Here is a 20118-nt window from a genome sequence, read left to right on the forward strand (position 1 = left end):
TCCTCACAATTCATCCAAATTTGTGACATCTACAAACTTTGAAATTGTTCCCTATACACCAAAATCCAGATCATTAATATATTCCCTACCATTAATGGTATAAGCCCTGCCCTGATGTGCCTGTGGAACAACACATCATGAAAACGACTAAAGTAATCTGGCCAGTTTTGTTTTTTTTCTTTTTATTCCTTAACTTTGTATTTGTCCATCTTTTGTGTGAATGGAAATGGGGCTCAAATATAAGGTTTTATGTTTATTGTGTAGACCAATTAGATTACTTTGTTAGTTTTACAGTGCTGAAGTTACTGTCTTGTTAATAAATTGCTAAATCTTCTGTTTAAAATACAAATAGGCGTTGAGAATTGAATAATCAAGCCCAGACTATGAAAATAATCAAAAGTCTGGTTAAGAACTATTGAGGTCAGTTTTGAGAGTGTTTGAAAGTTTAAATTTAACTGTGTTGCAAATATAAACATAAAAATGTCGATTTGGTTTGGTGCCTGTCTCTGTGTCAGAACAGGTGACAGATGAGGTTCAATGCAGAGAAGTATGAGATGATGCCCTTTGGTAAGTAGAACATTTGAAAGACAATATAAAATAGGGGATTGTAAGGGATGAGGAACAGGGGGACTTAGGTGAATGTATGCTCAGATCATTAAAGATGGTAGGACAAGTGGAGAGCAGTTAGTAAAGCATGTAGCATACTAGACTTTATTAGTAGAGGCAGAGTACAAGAGCAAGGCGATGATGTTGAACTTGTAAGATGTTTGGTAGACCTCAGCTGGGAGTATTGTGTACAGTTGTGGGTGCCACATTGTAGAAAAGGTGTGAATGCATTGGAGAGTGTAGATGAGAAACTTCAATTGAGGTTAGATTGAAAAAGTTGAGATTGTTCTTGTTGAAGAGAAGTAAAGTGAGAGGAGATTGGATAAATCTCCTGAGCATATTGGATGCTCCATGAGCATATTGGATAAATTAGGTGGGGAGGAGCTGCTCCCGCTCCCTAACAAGAAGAAGAATGAGAGGGCATAGATCTAAAACTATGTACAAATGAAGCAAGGGTGATGTAAGAAGGAACTTCTTCACCATTAGTGCCTGCAAGTGTGGTGGAGGCCCATTCAATTAAGACATTGAAAATGGCATTGGATGATTATTTGGATAGAAATAGTATGCAAGATGTGGAGATGAAGCAGGTGACCGTAGGTAATCATCTTCCTTCGAAGAGCTGGTGCGTGCCTGATGGGCCAAATAGCTGCCTTCTGCAGTGCAACAATTCTGTGAGTCATTTAAAAAGTTTTAAAATGTTATAATTGTACTGAACATTGTAATTAAACAAGAAGTAATGCACTGGAAAGGATATGAAAAGAAAATAATGCTTTTAAGAGTAAATTAAGAAGATTGAATACTAAGGAAAGATTGGAAAACTAGCGATAGCTTAGATTGACTCGTACTCCTTAGGAGCATGATTTGGTTTATCGGATTTTTGATTTGTAAGAGAATTTTGTCCCAGACTTGTATGAATGTTCTATATTCTAAATTCCTTTGTTAACTTTTTTGAACAAAAGTGCGTGAACAAACGTCCTGAGGAAGTGGTGGATGTGGGTGCAATTACAACATTTAAATTACTTTTGGATAATTACATGAATATGAACGATTTGGAGGAATATGGGCCTGGAGCAAGCAGATGGGACTACTTTAGTTTGGGATCATGTTCAACATGGACTGGCTGGGCTGAAAAGACTGTTTCCCTGCTGTATGACTCTGACTCTGTGACACAATGTTCTCATTCTATTGCAAATTAAGGAGTTAGAATGGCACCACTGAAAGGAGGACAAAGAGATAATTTTGTTTAACCTATTCAGAGATGTTATGACACACCTTTGGTGCAGATGAGCCTTGAACCCAGGTCTTCTCACCCTGAGGTAGAGGCAGTATCACTGTGCCACAGCAGCCCTAAAAGGAGACTGTATATAGTGTGATACCTTTATTTAGATTAGAGTGGTCCTGGAAAAGCACAGCAGTTCAAGCAACATCCAAGGAGCAGGAAAATCGACGTTTCAGGCAAAAACCCTTCCCTGATACCTTTATCTGCTTTGTTTTAATTCACGAGATGTGGAGGTCTCTGGTTTGGCCAGCATTTGTTGCCCATCCCTAATTCCACAAAGGGCAGAGTTAACCACGTTGCTGGAGGTCACATGTAGGCCAGATCAAGTAAGGGTGACAGTTTCTTTCCCTGAAGGAGATTAGTGAACCAGATGGGTTTTCCAACAATTGACAATTTTTCCATGGTCATCGTTAGACTTTAATTGCAGATTCTTTATTGAATTCACATTCCAGCATCTGCCATGTTAGGATTTGAACCTGGGTCCCCAGAACATTAGCTGACTTTCTGGATCAACAGTCTAGCGATAACACCACTGGGCTGTTGTCTCTCCAATGGAATGCAGTTCCGTTTATGTATGGAACTGGTAGTAAGTCCTTCTTTCTAGCGTGACAATTTTTAAAGTAGTGTGAAAATTTGGAAAACTCTTTGTGCTAAATGTAATTTGTGCTTAAGTTTCTGCTGCTTTTTGTGGTTGGTCTGCAATTTGTGGAGAATTATGCCAAAATGCCAGTACACCTAAGTGGAAGTTCGAACTATGATGTTGATTTTTTTAAACAGCCTTTTCAGCGATGCTGTTGCACATCTCTGGACTGGGTGGAACTTGCACCAAGGCCTTCTTGCTCAGAGACGGATACTACACTGCTATTTACTCCAAGATGTATGATTTTTGAAGTCTAGACTGAATTGAATCTGCATGTCCTATTCCCTTAACTTGTAACATTATTCCATCTATTGACCACAATTGCTTTTTGATACATTAATACAAAGAGAAATAATCAGGAGATCAATGAAAGGGATATGCTTTCTATTGAAAATTGGATTTCTAAGTTCAGTACAAACGTTTCTTCGGACGGGTGGATAATATTATTAAGTGTTACAGTTTGCTTATTAAAATATGAACTAGGGAATAGCTACCAATTCAGTATTTTTTTAAAAGTTCTTTGCAGTTGCAAGGCATTGTATACTTTTTAGATTGAGGTTTTTGAAGAAGTAATGAAGAGGATTGTTGAGGGCAGAGCAGTGGACGTGATCCAAATGGACTCCAGTAAGGCATTCGACAAGGTTCCTCATGATAGACAGGTTAACAAGGTTAGATCTCATGGAATATAGGGAGAACTAGCCATTTGGATGCAGAACTGGCTTGAAGGTAGATGACAGAGTGGTAGCATAAGGTTGCATTTCAAACTGGAGGCCTGTGACCAGTGGTGTGTCACAAGGATTGGTGCTGGGTCCACTGCTTTTCAACATTTATATAAATGATTTGGATATGAACATAGGAGGTATCGTTAGTAAGTTTGCAGATGACACCAAAATTGGAGGTGTGGTGGACAGCGAAGCTGGTTACCTCAGATTACAATGAAATCTTGATCAGATGGGTCAGTGGGCTGAAGAGTGGCAGATGGAATTTAATTTAGATAAATGTGAGGTGCTGCATCTTGGAAAAGCAAATCAGAGCAAGACTTGACACCAAATGGGAAGGTTCTGGAGAGTGTTGCTGGACAAAGAGACCTTGGAGTGCAGGTTCATAGTCCCTTGAAAGTGGAGTCGCAGGTAGGTAGGATAGTGAAAAAGGCTTTTGCTATACTTTCCTTAATTGTTCAGAGCATTGAGTATAGGAGTTGAGAGGTGATATTGCTTGGGCCACTTTTGGAATATTGTGGGCAGTTCTGGTCTCCTTCCTATTGGAAGGATTTTGTGAAACTTGAAAGGGTTCAGAAAAGACTTACAAGGATGTTGCCACAGTTGGAGGATTTAGGGTATAAATGCACTTAACACTATGGGCAATTTAGCATGGCCAATTCACCTGACCTGCACATCTTTGGACTGTGGGAGGAAACCAGAGCAACCGGAGGAAACCCACACAGACACGGGGAGAGCGTGCAAACTCCACACAGACAGTCACCCAAGGTTGGAATCGACCCTGGAGCTGTGTGGCAGCAGTGCTGACCATGCCGCACAATGCTGTGAGCTGTGTTTAGATGCCCCAGCTGCATTTTTACATCAAATCTTAATTTCTAAGAATGCATCTGTGCTGTTCATCTGTCTGTTCTGAAAGAATAAATAACCAAAGAACAGTGGGTCATTAGGGTTTAAAAGAAATACAGCCTCATAATCAAGAATGAAGAATATTCAACTAATAATTTTCCCTTGAAGTTGAGGAGATAAAGAAGTATACAAGTCACAGAAAAGGATGTCAAATAATGAATAGGTCTGTACATAGAATAATTGACTGTTTGTTGAGCATTTCCATTCTTCTCCTAGTGTGGACTGTGCCTACCTGAGATTCACCACCCTAACTCCCTTTCTGATCTTTCATGTTTTGGTGCCCTAGAGTATTCCAAAGCAGCTTGATGCAAGTTCTCAAAACAGGGGCACCTTTGTGGCTCAGTAGTTAGCACTGCTGCCTCACAGTACTGGGGACACAGGTTAGATTCTGCCCTCTGGCGACTGTCTGTGTGAAGTTTCTCCTCATGTTTGTGTCGGTTTCCTCCAGGTGCTTCGGTTGGGTGGGACACTCTTCAGAGAGTCGATGTGGACCCAATGGGCCTTATGGCCTGCTTCCACTATAGGAATTCTGTGATTCTATGATCTTCCTTCAGCTGACACTGCATGAACTTCAACGTAACTTTGTTGTTGTTTTATGCCATCAAACTCAAAAATGATATTTCTCCAACTTGGCATTATAGAAAGGGGACAAATTTGCCAAAGTTCCCACACCAGATTTTTGTTGTTGGAAAGTACACGTATGTAAATATTGGATGAAAATTGGATCAACCACATTTAAATAACCACCCATTACTCTACATCTACACAGATAGATGAAGAGAGGTATTAAAACACTTTAAGAGACAAGGGAGCAAAATTGTTTGGGAGAGAAAATAATTCTTCTATTGAGACTTTTTCACCACGTTTGGCATTACAGGCATTCACTTTACCATTATTTTAAATTTTTAACATGTCCTCTGTTCAAAAACATGTTGGTGCATAGTTGTTCTTCCCACCCCCTTCCCTTATTATGGATCCTGGTTTAATAATTGTAGTTTGTTGTCAGTTATGTACTGAATCATTATCTAACCTTGTCCATTATGATGACTTGTCGACATGTAAAATGACGCTTCAAGCTGCACTGCACAAAGTTAACACAACACCCATGAGCAAGAGTTGTAATTGATCTTATTTTTGTTGGTAAATAGTTTTTAAAGTTATCTTGCCTTTATTTGCAATCAAATTATTGATTTGATCAATTTAGATATTTTAACGACACAATGACTAATTTAGAGATTGTTTGTTTGTAAAACTGATAAAATGGTCCAGATTGTCATTGGAAATACAAGTACAATGCATTGCCAGAAAGAATCTAATAGTCAATGAAGAGGTAATAATTGAAGTTAATAATTTGCTGTTCTTTGTGAAATTTTCTGTTGTTTAGGCCCACAGAATTATTTCGCAGCTGCAATACTCAGTCAGACCAAGGAGCCAAGAATGACATGAAACTTTGGGAGAAAGGGACCATAAAGATGCCTTTTATGAACATACCTGTGAAAAATATTAAGACCTGTCAACCAGAAATGTGGAAAGCAGTTGCCTGTTTATTACAAATCAAACCATGCCACAGCAAGTCTGGAGGAAGTATATGCAAGTAAGTACTGTCTTACTCAGGCATTGAGGCTTCATCTATTTGCCCACTCTATAAAGAGTGTTTTTTTTCATGGTTTATGCTTTATGCATTCCTTCTTTCCTATTGTAGCTTTTCCTTTTGTTGATTTAGAAAAATGCAATATGATGGCACTTTTTTTGTATTCAACTAATTAAACAGAGTTGCATAATGAAGCTCATGTTATTTACCATTTCATAAAAATCAGTGTGCAGTAGTGTTTTTGCTGCTGTAACTGTATGACTTGGTGCTTGGGGTAAGAAATAGGGATGCACATGGGAGGTCACGGCAAATTTCTGACTGGCTCACTTGCAATGGTGCTTTTGTGCAATAACAGGAATTATGTCAGTTCCAATTAAAAATAAAAATTTCATTTGAGAGCAAAATTTATAACAATACTTCTGATTAAAGATTGCAACTCTCTTAGTGATATATATTGACTAGGCATATTTTGATATTAATAATCTTGGCACTGTAACTTAGAATACTTGACGGTAAAATTTATGAGTCTTTGTTCTTGTGGAATACATCTTTTTTCAACTGTTTAATCTGAGTTCCTGTAAATAGGAGTTTTTCCCTCTGAGTATCTGGTAAGCGATTAAAGTTTTATTCTATTCCTCAGGCTCAAAATATTTCAATAGCTGTTGATAAGGTTTTTAAAAGTGTAAAAACTTAATTGTTTAAAATTTTATATTTAGTTAAGTAGTTTCTGAAAAGAAATTATGGCAAGAAGATTGTATGTCACAGTTGCAGGATATGGAAGATAATGGATACCAGTTTGGCCCTCCAAAAAACCGTCAGTATCAAGTGCTTAAAGTTTGAGCAGTCTTAGCTCAGAATTTGAGCTGGAAACTGAATTACAGATACCACGACATAATGGGGAGAGGGAAGATTAGCTTGATACTTTGTTCTGGGAGACAGCCAAATCTCTTGGAGTTGGATCATCTGATCTGGTCAGTGTTCAGGGATATGAAAGCATCAGGTAGGTAAAGGGATCCAGAGGGCAGGAGACTCGACCTTTTGTAGTCGTTCAATGTGTTTGAGATTCTTTCACCATGTCTGGGTGAGAGTGAGGGTTGCAGGGCAGATACGTTAAGTGCCAATACAGCATGGTGCAGCCTGGCACTCTAGAACGTGGACTAAGAAAGAATGTAGTGGTAGAGGTGGTCAATATGGTGAGGGGCTTTGACCCCATTCTCTGCAGCCAAGAATGAGCCCAGATGGCTGGGTTATCTGGTTGGGTTTCCTGACATCTGTTCAGAACTGGAGAGGACCTTGGTGTGGGAGAGGGAGGATCTAATCATTGTGGTCCCCATGGCACCAGTGACATAGGCGGGACGAAAAGGGAGGTTTTGCACAATCAGTATGAAGAGCTAGATTCCAAATTAAGCAGTAACTCAAAGATCTCCATCTCTCTGTTGTTACCTGAGCCATGTACAAATTGCTACAGATCAAATCAGATTAGAGAGATAAATACATGGTTCAAAGTCTGGGAGAAGTGGGTTCAAGTTCGTGGGAGAATGGCTTCCTTTGGGGAGATGCACAAGGGGGAGGAATAAAGAGAGAAAGGTGAATAGTGGTAGAAGACTCAATAGTGAGGGATATTCGATGGATATTTCTGTGGACATGTCTATAGGTTGGTTTGTTGCCTCCTTGGAGCTAGCATCAATAATATCACTGAAATTGTGCAAGGCATTCTAATGAGGAGGCGAAACAGCCAAAGATCATGTTGCCAGCAGCATAGATAGAAAAAATAATAGACCCCTGCAGGATTTTAGAGAGATAAGCACCAGGTTAAAAACAGGATCTTCAAGGTTGTAATCTTTGGATTACTCCCAGTGCCATATGCCAGTGAGTATCGGAATAGGCAGACTGGATATGAATACATGGATGAGTTGATGCAGGAAGGATGACTTTAAATTCCTGGATCACTGATTCCATTTGTAGGAAAGGTGAGACCTGTACAAAGGCATAACAGGACCAACATCACAACGGAGATCTGCCAGTGCTGTGAGTGGGGGTTTCAACTAATTTGGCAGTGGAATGGAATTTGGAGTGAAAATAAAGTAGGCAGCAATATGTAACAAATGTAGAAGGAAAATAAAGTCTATATGGAAGATTAAAACATACTTAGTCTAGTTAATACACAAATAAGCATAGCAAGGTTGGATGGCATTTATTTTAATGCAAGGAGTCTTGTGAGTAAGATATGCTGAGCATGCTGATTAATGCATTGGAATATGGTATTATTGCTATCATAGTGATATAGTTAAGTGAAGATCTGGGTGCTCAGAATTCTAGGGTATAGAATTTTTCGGTAATATAGGAGAGTTTTTTTTTAAAAGGTGGTGTTGCAATATTGATCAAGGAGTCAGTTGCTGCAATAAGGAGGGATGATAACTTGGCAGGTTTCTCAATTGAAGCTATACGAATACTACTTAAAAACAAGTAAGGTGTAGTCATGTTATTGAGTTTGTATTGTAACCTCCAAACAGTCAGTGGGATATAGAAGAGCAGGTTAGCAGAGAAATATCAGAGTGTACAATATGAGATATCTCAGAGGAGTAATGATAGGCAATTTCCCCTTCTCTGTTATTGACTGGAATAGACAAAGTGTGAAAGGCTACAGGACAATAGTCAGCATGGATTTGTCAGAGGGAGATCATGTCTGATCAATTTGGTTGAGTATTTTTTGAGTTTGTGACTAGCTGCGTGGATTAAGGTAGTGTGATTGTGTTCTACACTAAAGTCATCAAGCCTTTTGATGTGGAGATTGGTTAAGATATACAGATCCCTTAGGATCTAGGGCAAATTAGATTAAAAAATTAGTTTAGTGGTAAGAAGCAAAGGGTGCTTGTTGAAGCTTGTTTTAAGACTGGAAGTTTATGTCCAGTGGCTTATCACAGGGTTCGATGTTTGGTCCCTAGCTGTTTGTATTGTACATTAATGACTCTCACAAATATAGGAAGTTTATAGATGACACTAAAATTGGTGATGCACTGCATAATGAAATGCAGACTCCATGGTCCAAAGGGGCTCTTCTGTACTGTGTGTTTCTATGATTCTTTAGACTACAGTAAGATATAGACAGCATGGTCAGATGGCCAGAGCAATAGCAAATGGAGTTAATCCTGAAAAGCATTTTGAAGGAACATCTAGGCAATAGAATAAATGGTGAATGATAGGACACTGGATAGTGTTGAGAATCAGCAGCTCTTTGGTGTGCATGTACATAGATCCTTGAAAGCACTAGAACTTATGGATAGGATGGTTAAGGAGGCATATAGGATTCTTGCCTTTGTTTGTTGAGGCATAGAATACAAGAGCTAGAACATTATAATGGAGCTGTGTAAGACATTGGTTAAGCCACAGCTGGTGTACCTGAACATAACTTTGGTCTCCAAGTCATGCAAAACTCATTGGTTTGCAGAGGGGATGCACCAAGATGTTACCCCAGCTCAGGTGTTTCAGGCTCTTACTATGAAGAGACACAAGTCAAAGTTGCTTAACTTCCAGCAAAGAAGGATGAGCAGGTATCTGTTTGACGTGTATAAAATTTGAGGGATACAGATAGGGTTGATAGGAATAAATGTTTCCCCTCAGAAGGGTCAACTTACAGGGGCACAGATTTAAGAAAATAATTTTTTCACCTAAAGATTGATTGGTATCTGGAACGCAGTGCCTGAAAGTGTGATAGAAGCAAGAACCATCACAATATTTCTGAAGTATTAAGATGAATGCTTGAAACACCATTGTATATGCTGGTAAATAGGATTAAAACATATAGATGCTTGATGACAAGCATGGACTTGATGGGCCTCTGTCTGTGTTGTAATGTTGTATGATAGTAATTAACAGGAACTTTTCAGAAGGACATGACAATGTTGGGGATTGTAATCTACCTGTCAACTGGAAAGGTCAGATGAAGAAAGGCAACCTTGATGAGGAATTCATAGAATATTTTCAAGATAGTCTCTGAGAGCAGCATGTTCTGGAGCTGTCAAGAGCAAGTATACCAGACCTGATATTGTGCACTGTGAAAGGATTAAGTCATGATCTCACAGTGAGTGGGTCTGTGATTTTGTCTTCAATTTAAATAAGGATATTGAGAACATAAAAGCAGAGCTGGCTAAAGTGAACAGGCAAGTTAGATTAAAGGATAGTTCAATAGAGATGCAGTGGCAGATGTTTATAGGAATATTTCAGAGTATACAGAATGGGCACATTCTACTAAGTGAGAAAATTCCATAGGGCAAATCTACCATCTAGAAATGTGAAGGTAGTATCAGGCTAAAAGAAAAAGCATATTGTTATGTAAAGATAGGTGGCAGGTCAGAAGATTGGACAGAATATTTTTTTAAATATCAAAAAATGACCAAAAATGAATAAAGAGGGGAAAGCTAGAGTACAAGAGGAAGCTAGCTAGAAATATATAGTAAATATTTCAATGAATATTTAAAAAAATAAGAGTTAACAAGCTGACCGTTGTCCTATGGACTGTCGAATTAATAATGGAAAATAAGAAAATGTCAGATCAATTGAAGAGGTATTTTGCATCTGTCTTCACTGTTTGAGCAACTTTCCTGAAACAGCAATAAACCAGGAAATGAAATGGAAGGAAGAGCAGAATTCAGAAAAATTGGAATCACCAGGGAAGTGGTACTGAGTAAATTGTTGAAGCTGAGGGCTGACAAGAGTCAGGGTCCTAAAACAAACAAAAGGGCTGAAGAAACTCAGCAAGCCTGGCAGCATCTGTGGAGAGTTTAGGTCAGAGTGGTGCTGGAAAAGCACAGCAAGTCAGGTAGCATCCAAGGAGCTGGAAAATCGACGTTTTGGGCAAAAGCCCTTCATCAGAACTAGAGGCAGGAAGCCTCCAGAGGGTGGAGAGGGTATTTTCCTGCTCCTCGGATGCTGCCTGACCTGCTGTGCTTTTCCAGCACCACTTTGATCTAAACTCTGGTTTCCAGCATCTGCTGTCCTCACTTTTGCTTAGCATCTGTGGAGAGATGAACAGAGTTCACCTTTTGAGTGCAGGGACCTTTTGTCAGGATTTCAACAGAACACTGATGCTGCCAGTGCTATTTTCAGATTTCTAGCATCACAGCTGTTTGTTTCACCCTTATGCCCAAAGAACTAGAAAGTTATTACATTGATTTTACGTTTGCTCCCTTGATTCTGGGATGGTCCACATAGATTGGAAGGTAATAACTGTAACCCTTTTCTCAAAAAGGGAGGGAAGCGGAAAGCGCAAACAGCCTGGTTAGCTTAAGATCTGTAATTGGAACATGTTAGAAGCTATTAAAGACATTATAACAGGATACTTGGATATGTCTGAGGTAACTAGGCAGAGTTAACATGGTTTTTGTGAATTGAGAGCTTTTTGATGACGTAATGTGTTATCCTTAGATTTCCAGAAGGCATTTGATAAATTGCCCCACAAAAGGTTACTACGGAAAATAAAAACTCATGATAGCATATTGGTATGGGCAGAAGGTTGCTTCCTGCTAGTCAGCCAATGAGTAAGTATAAGTGATGAAAGGAACAATGGTATACTGCTAAATTTGCTGAAGACCTATAGAGGTAAGAAACAAATTAAGTTATGAAGAGGACGTAAGGAGGCGACAAAATGATGTAAATCAAGTGAGTTGGTAGATCTGACAATTGGCATTTGATGTGGGAAAATGTAAAGTGCTTTGAAACGGGAAGAACGAAAAAGAAGCATATTTTCTAAATGGTGGGAGACTGCAGCACTCTGAATTGCAGAGAGATCTGGGTGTCCTCATGCCTGAATTGCAATGGCTAGCTTGAAGGTGTAGCAAGGTTTTGGGAAATCAAGTAGAGTGTTCTCATTTATTGTGAGTGGGATGACTACAAAAGTTGAGGTTATGCTTCAGTTATACAGGGCTTTAGTAAGAGGGCATCTGTTGTATTGTGCACAGTATTCACTTTATTTAAGGAAGGATGCATTTGCGTTGGAGGCAGTTCAGAGAATGTGCACTAAATATGGAGCCTGTCTCAAGAAAAAGCTAATCAAGGCAAGCTTGTTTCCAGTAGGGCAGAGGCAACTTGCCTGAAACATACAAAGTCCGGAAGAATTTTGACCGGATAGATGTGCCAAGGTTGTTTTCTCTCAAAGCAAAATCCATAACTCGGGATCACTGTCTTTTTAAAAAAAAAGCAGGCGTCACCCATTTATAATAGCGATTGGCAGTAAATTTTCTCTGAGGGTCATAAATTGTCAGAACTCTGTCCTTGAAAGGTTGGTGGATGCAGAGTCTTTGAATGTTTTTGAGCCAGAGATTATTAAGCACAAGTTTGAAAGGTTATCTGGTATGGGCGGAATGTGGATTTGAAATTACAATCAGATCAGCCAGCTGTTTTGCAAACATTTCCTATTCCAATTTAAAAGCAACTTCCCTACTTTTCTGATTTCTTGTTTATCTCTTAAGTCATCTTAGCCTCCTGTTTGTGCCTTTCCTGCACCTCACCTACCTTTTAAACCATCCAAGGTTTTCTTCTAAATAGTTTGTAGTCTTTTATATGTTAACTTCCTCTCTTTCACAAATGTGTCATACTGCTTTGCTACTCCATTAAGTTACCTTTTTCCGATCTTATTAAAATGCTTTCACTTTTATCAAGCAACCTGATGGAGAGTACGTGGGGTCCCCAACCCTGGGGATCTGTCCTGCGAACTCTTGTACTGAAAAATGCAATCCCATGCAGGGTTATAATTTTAAAGATCAGACGTAGGACTGTTTCCTGTACCTACAAACAACTACTTTATATTGTCCTGCATTGTGTTCTGACTTGTATACAAATCAACTTCATAAACTGGCTCAAGAACACAACCTGGGGACTACCTGTACACACGAGAAAAGTCAGTACTTGTCTTTTTACTTTATTGATGTAAATTGACCTGTTTATTTCTAGGGTTTTCTATTCATTTAACTAGCTCTATCATTTTCTGGAAATGTAATTTAACACATTGTCGGGAGAAGCCTTCACAAAATCATTGGTTAAGGATCAAGCAATTTTATTTTCTTCTCCCTGTCTCATGACATATGGATGGCATTTGTTGCCATCCTAAACTGCCTTGAGCCACTACAGTTCATCCGATGATACCAAGTGGCCTTTCAGTTTTATTTTATTTCACCTCTTAGATTTATCTCACTATTTCTCATTCCTTTTAAAGATATTGGTACAAGAGGAGCACCAGATACAACCTTGACACATTTTTACCTGATAGTTTTTGAGCCAGGGAACTTCTCAAAGTCAGATACCCAGAAGTCAGTGTTGATAACAGCTGTGTCCAGCCCAAAGAATAGGGTAGCGGGGTTGGATGCTCTTCAGAGTGGACTCGATGGGCCAAATGGCTTGCTTCCACACTGGAGGGATTCTATACCCTCCAACCCAATACCATCTCAGTCTTTGTGGTGGAAGTTTGCTGTTGAAGTTAAACAGCATATTAAACAATCTAAGAAAAGGTTTGCTACACCTTAATGTGTATCTAGAAACAGATAGAACTGCTGCTGTTTGTGTAGAAGATTCTATTGAAATGAATCGTAATGAAGGGAGAGACAGAATAACCAGTCTTTTTCAGGTTGTCATTGCTCATGGATACTGTATAGTTCAATTCTGAGGCCTCACTTATTTGCTTTAATTTCTTAGATGAAAGAATGAAATATGTCCACATTTGCTAATGATACAAAATTAGGTATGATAATCATTTAAGATTCTGCAGACAGGCAAGTTAAGCAGGCGAAGAACGTTGTGACAGATTGAGTGTAACTAAGGAGAAGTGAAAGATTATTCACTTTGAGGGAAAGCTTAAAAACTGAATATATTTTAAAATAAAAAGCCTTTAAATGTTTTCAGGGTCCTTTTACATGAAATACGCAGATACAGTAAGCATTTCAGCAAATGTATTTTGTTTTTTATGGCGCAAGGCTTAGAATGTAAGAGGAAGACTGACTTGGTACAATTGTACTTTAGTGAGACCACAACTGGCTCACTGCATACTATTTTGTTTCAGCTCATAAGGAAAGATGTACTTGCTTTAGAGGAGGAACAACAAACATTTGCTAAGTCGATTACAGAGGAGAGGTTATCTGTGGAGGAAAGATTGAATTGAATGAGGCAATGTTCTCTGGAATTCAGAAAAATAAGTGAAATTCCATTGAAACATAGAAGCTCCTGAGGGCTGATTCAGTACATGCTGAGAAGCTGTTTTCCTTGGCAAGTCTAGAACAAAAGGGCATGATAGCTGTTCAGACCAAGACAAGAAGAAATCTCCTCACTCAGAGTTGCAAATGCTATAATTCTCTACCCCAGAGAGCTGTTATTGTTGAACTGTCAACTATATTCAAGGCTGGGATGAACATATTTTTGGGCTGAGAGTCAGCCATGTTATAAAATGGGGACTGTTGATTATTATACAGCAGAGCTGATGAAAATAGTTGAGGTCTATTTTTGCTTCTGTTTCTTGTGTTCTCATTTTCTGTATTTGTGTACCTGGTTGCAGATAAACCATCACTAGTGAATGCATTCTGAAACAGCTCTAATTCATGTGCATGTGCAAATTGCATTCAGAAAACAGAATATCTGATAGTTCGTGCACATTCATTTTACAAATTCTCTGTTCCCTTTATAGGTCAGACTGTATAGAAATTCTTACAAATTGTGGAGACCATAGTAAATTTCCAACAGAGCAGACTGCTGAAACTATTTGTAATCTCTTGTCCCCAGTTGATGATTTCAAGAATTGCATTCCACTCAGAAAGTATCTTGGTATGTATACTGATTTGATTATTTTGTTTTTTTTGTTATTTTTAAGAAGGCAGTAGTAAGAGACCATGAAACAACAATAATCTCCGTTATTTTAGCATACTCTAAAATTCTCGAATTTGCTTCAAAATCACCAAAGAACTTTTAATGTGGTCACTGTTGTGTAGGAAAGTGCAGTAGCCATCTCTGAATGTAGCATGATCCCACAAATAGTGAATGACAATCACAGTCCAAAAATGTTCAGGTTAGGTGAATTGGCCATGCTAAATTGCCCGTAGTGTTAGGCGCAGGGGTAAATGTCTGGGTGGGTTGCGCTTCGGCGGGTCAGTGTGGACTTGTTGGGCTGAAGGGCCTGTTTCCATGATGTACGTAATCGAATCTAATCTAAAAAAATTAACATGTTTATGGTTATGGTTAGGAGATGAATGTTGACTAGGCCACCCGAGAGCTTTGTGTTCTTCACACAATGCCATGGAATCCTTAGTAATCTTGTCAGAGGTCACAGGACGCCAGGTTATAGTCCAACAGGTTTGTTTGAAATCACAAGCTTTCAGAGTGCTGCTCCTTCATCAGGTGAAGTACTTCACTTGACAAAAGGAGCAGTGCTCTGAAAGCTTGTGATTTCAAATAAACCCATTGGACTATAATCTGGTGTCATGTGACCCCTGACTTTTTCTACCTCAGTCCAACATTGACACCTCCACATCGTTAATCACTGTTTAGAATGAATACTCTTTTAGAAGATGTATCTCAGGAACTCTCCTTTATTTATTTATTTATTTATTTTTTATTTATTTATTTATTTATTTATTTATTTATTTATTGACAGCTCCAAGTCCTTTCCACAATATTGTTGAAGAGGTCATTCATCCGTGTAACCCTAATGTGTGCCCCAATAACCATGTGTGTGAGGTAAATCGAAAAGGTTGCCAACCTGGGCAAGACTGTCTTCCCTACTTGTGTGTCCCAGGTGAGTGATAATTGTAAGTGTTAGGATATTGAATTTTTTTTCTTATTTAATGATGAAGTTTCACTGAAAATACAGCCAAAATAAGGCATAGTTGAAAATTGTCTGCTACTCTGTTGATCTCCTTTAAATGTCTTTTGCTACATTACCTTGCTGCCGACTGACAATCTCCTCCCCTATGTTGGAGCAAATTTAGAAGGGGCCTTTGGAAGACATTATGATCTTCCAAAGGCTACTGGGTTTATTCTTCAGGAAATATGGATTACTTATAGATATAGCTAGCATTGCTCTTCAAACAACCATATATGCTTTTCAAATTAGAATTTAAGAATTATAAAATGGAGGAAACCCTAACCATTGAAGTCTTGCAGACTCTTGTGTCCAATATTGAAAGACCTGAGATTATGAAAAAATCTGCAGAAGGCTTGATATTGAATTTATGATGGTATTTAAAATTGCTGATTAGTTAGTAAATGTGAAATGGGGACAAATTAGAAGTGAAAAGACCCCACCTTCCAAAAACTATTTTCAATGATTATCAAAAATGTATAAAATATTAAATTGTCATCAATAAAATGGAATAATGTTTTGAAGTACAGCTGACTATGTCGTGGATTTTTTATTGAGTGAGAGAAATTCAGTAGACTGAGAAAGATAGCAAGTGAGACCTACACTCATTAACGCACCTCCATTTCTGACAGAACCCATGATGGCAGTATGGGAATGAAGTTGGGGCACTACTAACAAGAAAGGAAGCCATGAACTCAGCAATACAATTTTAACTCAATGCTGAATTACCAATTTATGTAATAATTATAAATGCAATTGTGGGTCGATAAGAATGTCAAGCTGCAAAGTGCTTAAATCTCATTCCCTTGAAAGAAAATTTAAAGATAGACTACCAGAAAAAATCTCTTTTAACAATTACAGTAACTGTTGGACATTTCTTTTCCTGATATGATCTAATTTTAATACCTCAGGCTTTGTGTGACCACAGTAAAGATTTAGAGTTTTGGGGATGGTGGGCGAGGATAGTTATTGAGCAGGTTGGGGAGGAAGAATGGAGTGGTGATTGAATGGGTGGAGTTAAGAGTTGTTCACTGGTAATGGGTGAGATTTATTTACAAAGAATTAGAGTTGTTTAAGGCTATTATATGATCTTAATGTGGATGTGCTGGTGTTGGACTGGGATGGACAAGGTCAGAAGTCACGGCACACCAGGTTATAGTCCAACAGGTTTATTTATAATCACAAGCTTTTGGAGCACTGCTTCTTCAGCAGGTGAAGTCATCGAGTGAAGGACTACACTTGATGAAGGAGCAACGCTCCAAATGATTATGATTTTAAATAAACCTATTGGACGATATCTTGGTGTAGTGTGACTTCTGACCATATGATCTTAAAATAGTGAAGATTCAGTTTTTTTTAATCAGGCTGTGTCTTCACCAATCAGGCCACGGGGAAAAGGTGAATAAGTCATACGCACTAACAGAAAAGAAAAACAAACAATTTAAATGCCCAGGCAGCTGTCGAGACTCAGTTGAAGTTCCATGACTGTAATTGCTGACTTGGAGGCTATGACTCCCAAACCTCATCCTGTAATCCCACTGGAGGCCATGACCCACAATTTGGGAACTCCTGTCCTCAGGATTAGCATTATGTTGACATTAATGTTTGTTTGTTTTCCACAACCTTCATTATCTCAGTCAAGGATCATGAATTCACAGTTCAATAGATGATTCAAGCAGGTTTTTCAAGGATTAACTATCCTCGAGGTGAGTTTACGAGTATAGAATCATTTGTTTTATGAGGGATTAACTACTCTACATTTAAATACTTAAAATGGGCCATTGCGAATTTCAGGATTTCCTGATTACAGGTAAGGCTTTAATAAATTTTTTGAACTTTACCAGATTTATCCTAGGCTGCTCCGGGAAGCGAGAAAGCAGGTTGCTAAGCCGCAGGCAAGGATATTTGCCTCCTCACTCTCCACTGGAGTCGTACCGGAGGATTGGAAGGAGGCGGGTGTGGCTCCTTTTTTTGAGAAGGGTAATATGGAAGTCCCTGGCAATTACAGACCAGTCTGTCTTATGTCAGCAAAGTTTTGGAAATAATTTAGAGGGATAGGATTTATGACTATTTGGCAAAGCATAGTGTGATTAAAGGCATTCAGCATGACTTTGTGAGGGGCAATCATTGCCTCACCAATCTTATTGAGTTCTTTGAGGAGGTGACAAGATAGGTTGATGCAATTTGAGCAGAGAATGTGGTGTATATGGACTTCAGTAAGGCATTTGATAAGGTTCCCCATGGTAGGCTTATTCATAAAGTCAGGAAGTATGGGATACGTGGAGATTTGGCTATCTGAATTCAGAATTGGCTGGCTGACAAGGCAGTGGTTGTAGATGGAAAGTATTCTGACTGGAGGTCAGTGTACAATGGGGTCCTGCAAGGCTCGGTTCTTGGGCCTCTGCTCTTTGGAGTTTTTATAAATGACTTGGATGAAGAAGTTGAGCAGTGGGTTAGTAAATTTGCAGATGACAAAGGTTAGAGGTGTCATCGATAGTATAGAGGGCTACTGCAGGCTGCAGCGTGACATAGACAGGATGCAGAACTGGGTTGAGAAATGACAGATGGAGGTCAACCTGAATAAATGCGAAGTGATGCATTTAGGAAGATCGAACTTGAATGCTGAATATAGGATTAAAGACCGGATTCTTTATGGCAATGTGGAGAAACAGAGGGATCGCTCAAAGTTGCCACCCAAGTGGATGCGGTTGTTAAGAAAGCATATGGTGTTTTGGCTTTCATCAACAGTTGGATCGAGTTTGAGTCACGAAGTTTTGCTACAGCTCTAAAAGTCTCTGGTGAGACCACACTTGGAATATTGTTTTCTGGTCACCCTACTGTAGGAAAGATACAGAGGCTTTGGAGAGGTTGCTAAGAAGGTTTATCAGGATGCTGCCTGAACTGGAGGGCTTGCCTTATGAAGAAAGGTTGAATAAGCTCGGGCTTTTCTCTCTGGAGAGAAGGAGGAAGAGAGGAGACCTCATCAAGGTATACAGGATAATGAGCGGAATAGATAGACTCAATAGCCAGAGACTTTTCCCCAGGACAGGATTGACTGGTACGAGGAGTCATATTTTGAAGCTATAAGGAGGAAGGTATAAAGGAGACATCAGAGGTAGGTCCTTTACGCAGAGAGTGGTGAATGCATTGAATACGTTGCCAGCTGTGGTGGTGGAAGCAGAGTCATTCGGGACATTTAAGTCTCTGCTGGACATGCACGTGGATAGCAGTGACTCAAGGGATGCGTAGGTTAAGTTGTTATATTTTACATTAGGATTACACCTTGGCACAAAATCGTGAGCCAAAGGGCCTGTTTTTCTATGTTCTATGTTCTGACTTGATTGTTTAACCTCCACATACTCCTGAGGTCTGCCGATAGTGAATACTGGGTGAGTTGGCATGGGGGTATGTAAAGGCAAAGAGTAGTGTGGATTAGGCATGAATTGGCACTAAGGCTGTAGGATCAGGAGCTGGCATAAGTTGTCATGGATAGGTTGAGGATGGAGATGGATGGAAATGGATTAGGTTGAGAATGGTAATGGTTGAGAGGAGATTGTAAGACATGAAGGCTCAAAGGCTGGTGTTTAACAAAACAACTAGATGATGCCCGACAAAATCAAGGCAGGTCTTTTTAAACGGCCTATCTTGGCACCTGGAGCCTTTAATCTATATCCAGAACAGTTACTGTACCAAGCTGTGAGCCATCTGGATAGAATGCTTTCTAATTGGACATAGCAAATGTTGTTAGCCTCCTGAGGGAGGAGAAGCATTGTTGTGCTTTCTTGACAATTGCATCAATGTGAGTGGTCCAGGACAGATTGTTAGTGATTGTCACTCCAAGTGCTTTCGACATCCACCTCAACTCCATTATGGAGATAAGGGCATGCGCTCCATCTTATTTCCTGAAGTCAATGACATGCTGTTTTGTTTGCTGTCATCAAGGGAGAGATATCGTTATACCATTCCATCAAGTGCTGTATCTGGTATTCCATGTTGTCATTGTTTGAGATCTGGCCTACAACTGTAATGTCATCAGCTAACCTGTAGATGGAGTTAGGACAAAATTTGACCACACAGTCATGAGTGTACAGCGAATAAAGTAAGAGGCTGAGTATGCAGCCTTGCGGGGTGCCAGTGTTGAACTTGTCGTGAAGGAGGTGTAATTGCTTTTTCTTGCTGATTGCGGTCTATGGGTTAGAAAGTCGAGGATCCAGTTGGAGAAGGTGGAGTAGAGACCTTGAACCTGGAGTTTGAGATTAGTTTAGTTGGAATTACAGTGTTTCCTACAGCTCTGCCTTCAATGAGTAGGAACCTGACATAGGTATCCTTGTTATCCAAATCTTCCATGGATGAGGGGAGATGGTATCTTCCGTGGACCTGCTGTGTTGGTAGGCAAGGGATCAAGGCAGGCTTGACATGAGCCATGACTAACCTCTTGACGCACTTCAGAATTATGAAGGTCAGAGCCACTGGATGGTAGTCGTTGAGACATATTACATGAGTCTTTGGTACTGGGATGATGGTGCTGTTCTTGAAGCA

At 39.4% G+C, this 20118-nt stretch overlaps 1 protein-coding gene across 1 annotated transcript in view; it reads left to right on the top strand.

Annotated features, from left to right (window-relative positions):
- Positions 1–20118, top strand: part of reck (reversion-inducing-cysteine-rich protein with kazal motifs) — a 177087-nt gene that overhangs the window by 96509 nt on the left and 60460 nt on the right. Inside the window, exons 15-17 of the mRNA XM_060824192.1 lie at positions 5535–5744; positions 14410–14546; positions 15373–15513. Of these exons, the coding sequence (XP_060680175.1) occupies positions 5535–5744; positions 14410–14546; positions 15373–15513 (488 nt within the window). The remainder of the gene's footprint in view (positions 1–5534; positions 5745–14409; positions 14547–15372; positions 15514–20118) is intronic.

Source organism: Hemiscyllium ocellatum, chromosome 4 (genome assembly GCF_020745735.1).
Source record: "Hemiscyllium ocellatum isolate sHemOce1 chromosome 4, sHemOce1.pat.X.cur, whole genome shotgun sequence".
Classification (NCBI taxonomy): Eukaryota; Metazoa; Chordata; class Chondrichthyes; order Orectolobiformes; family Hemiscylliidae; genus Hemiscyllium; species Hemiscyllium ocellatum.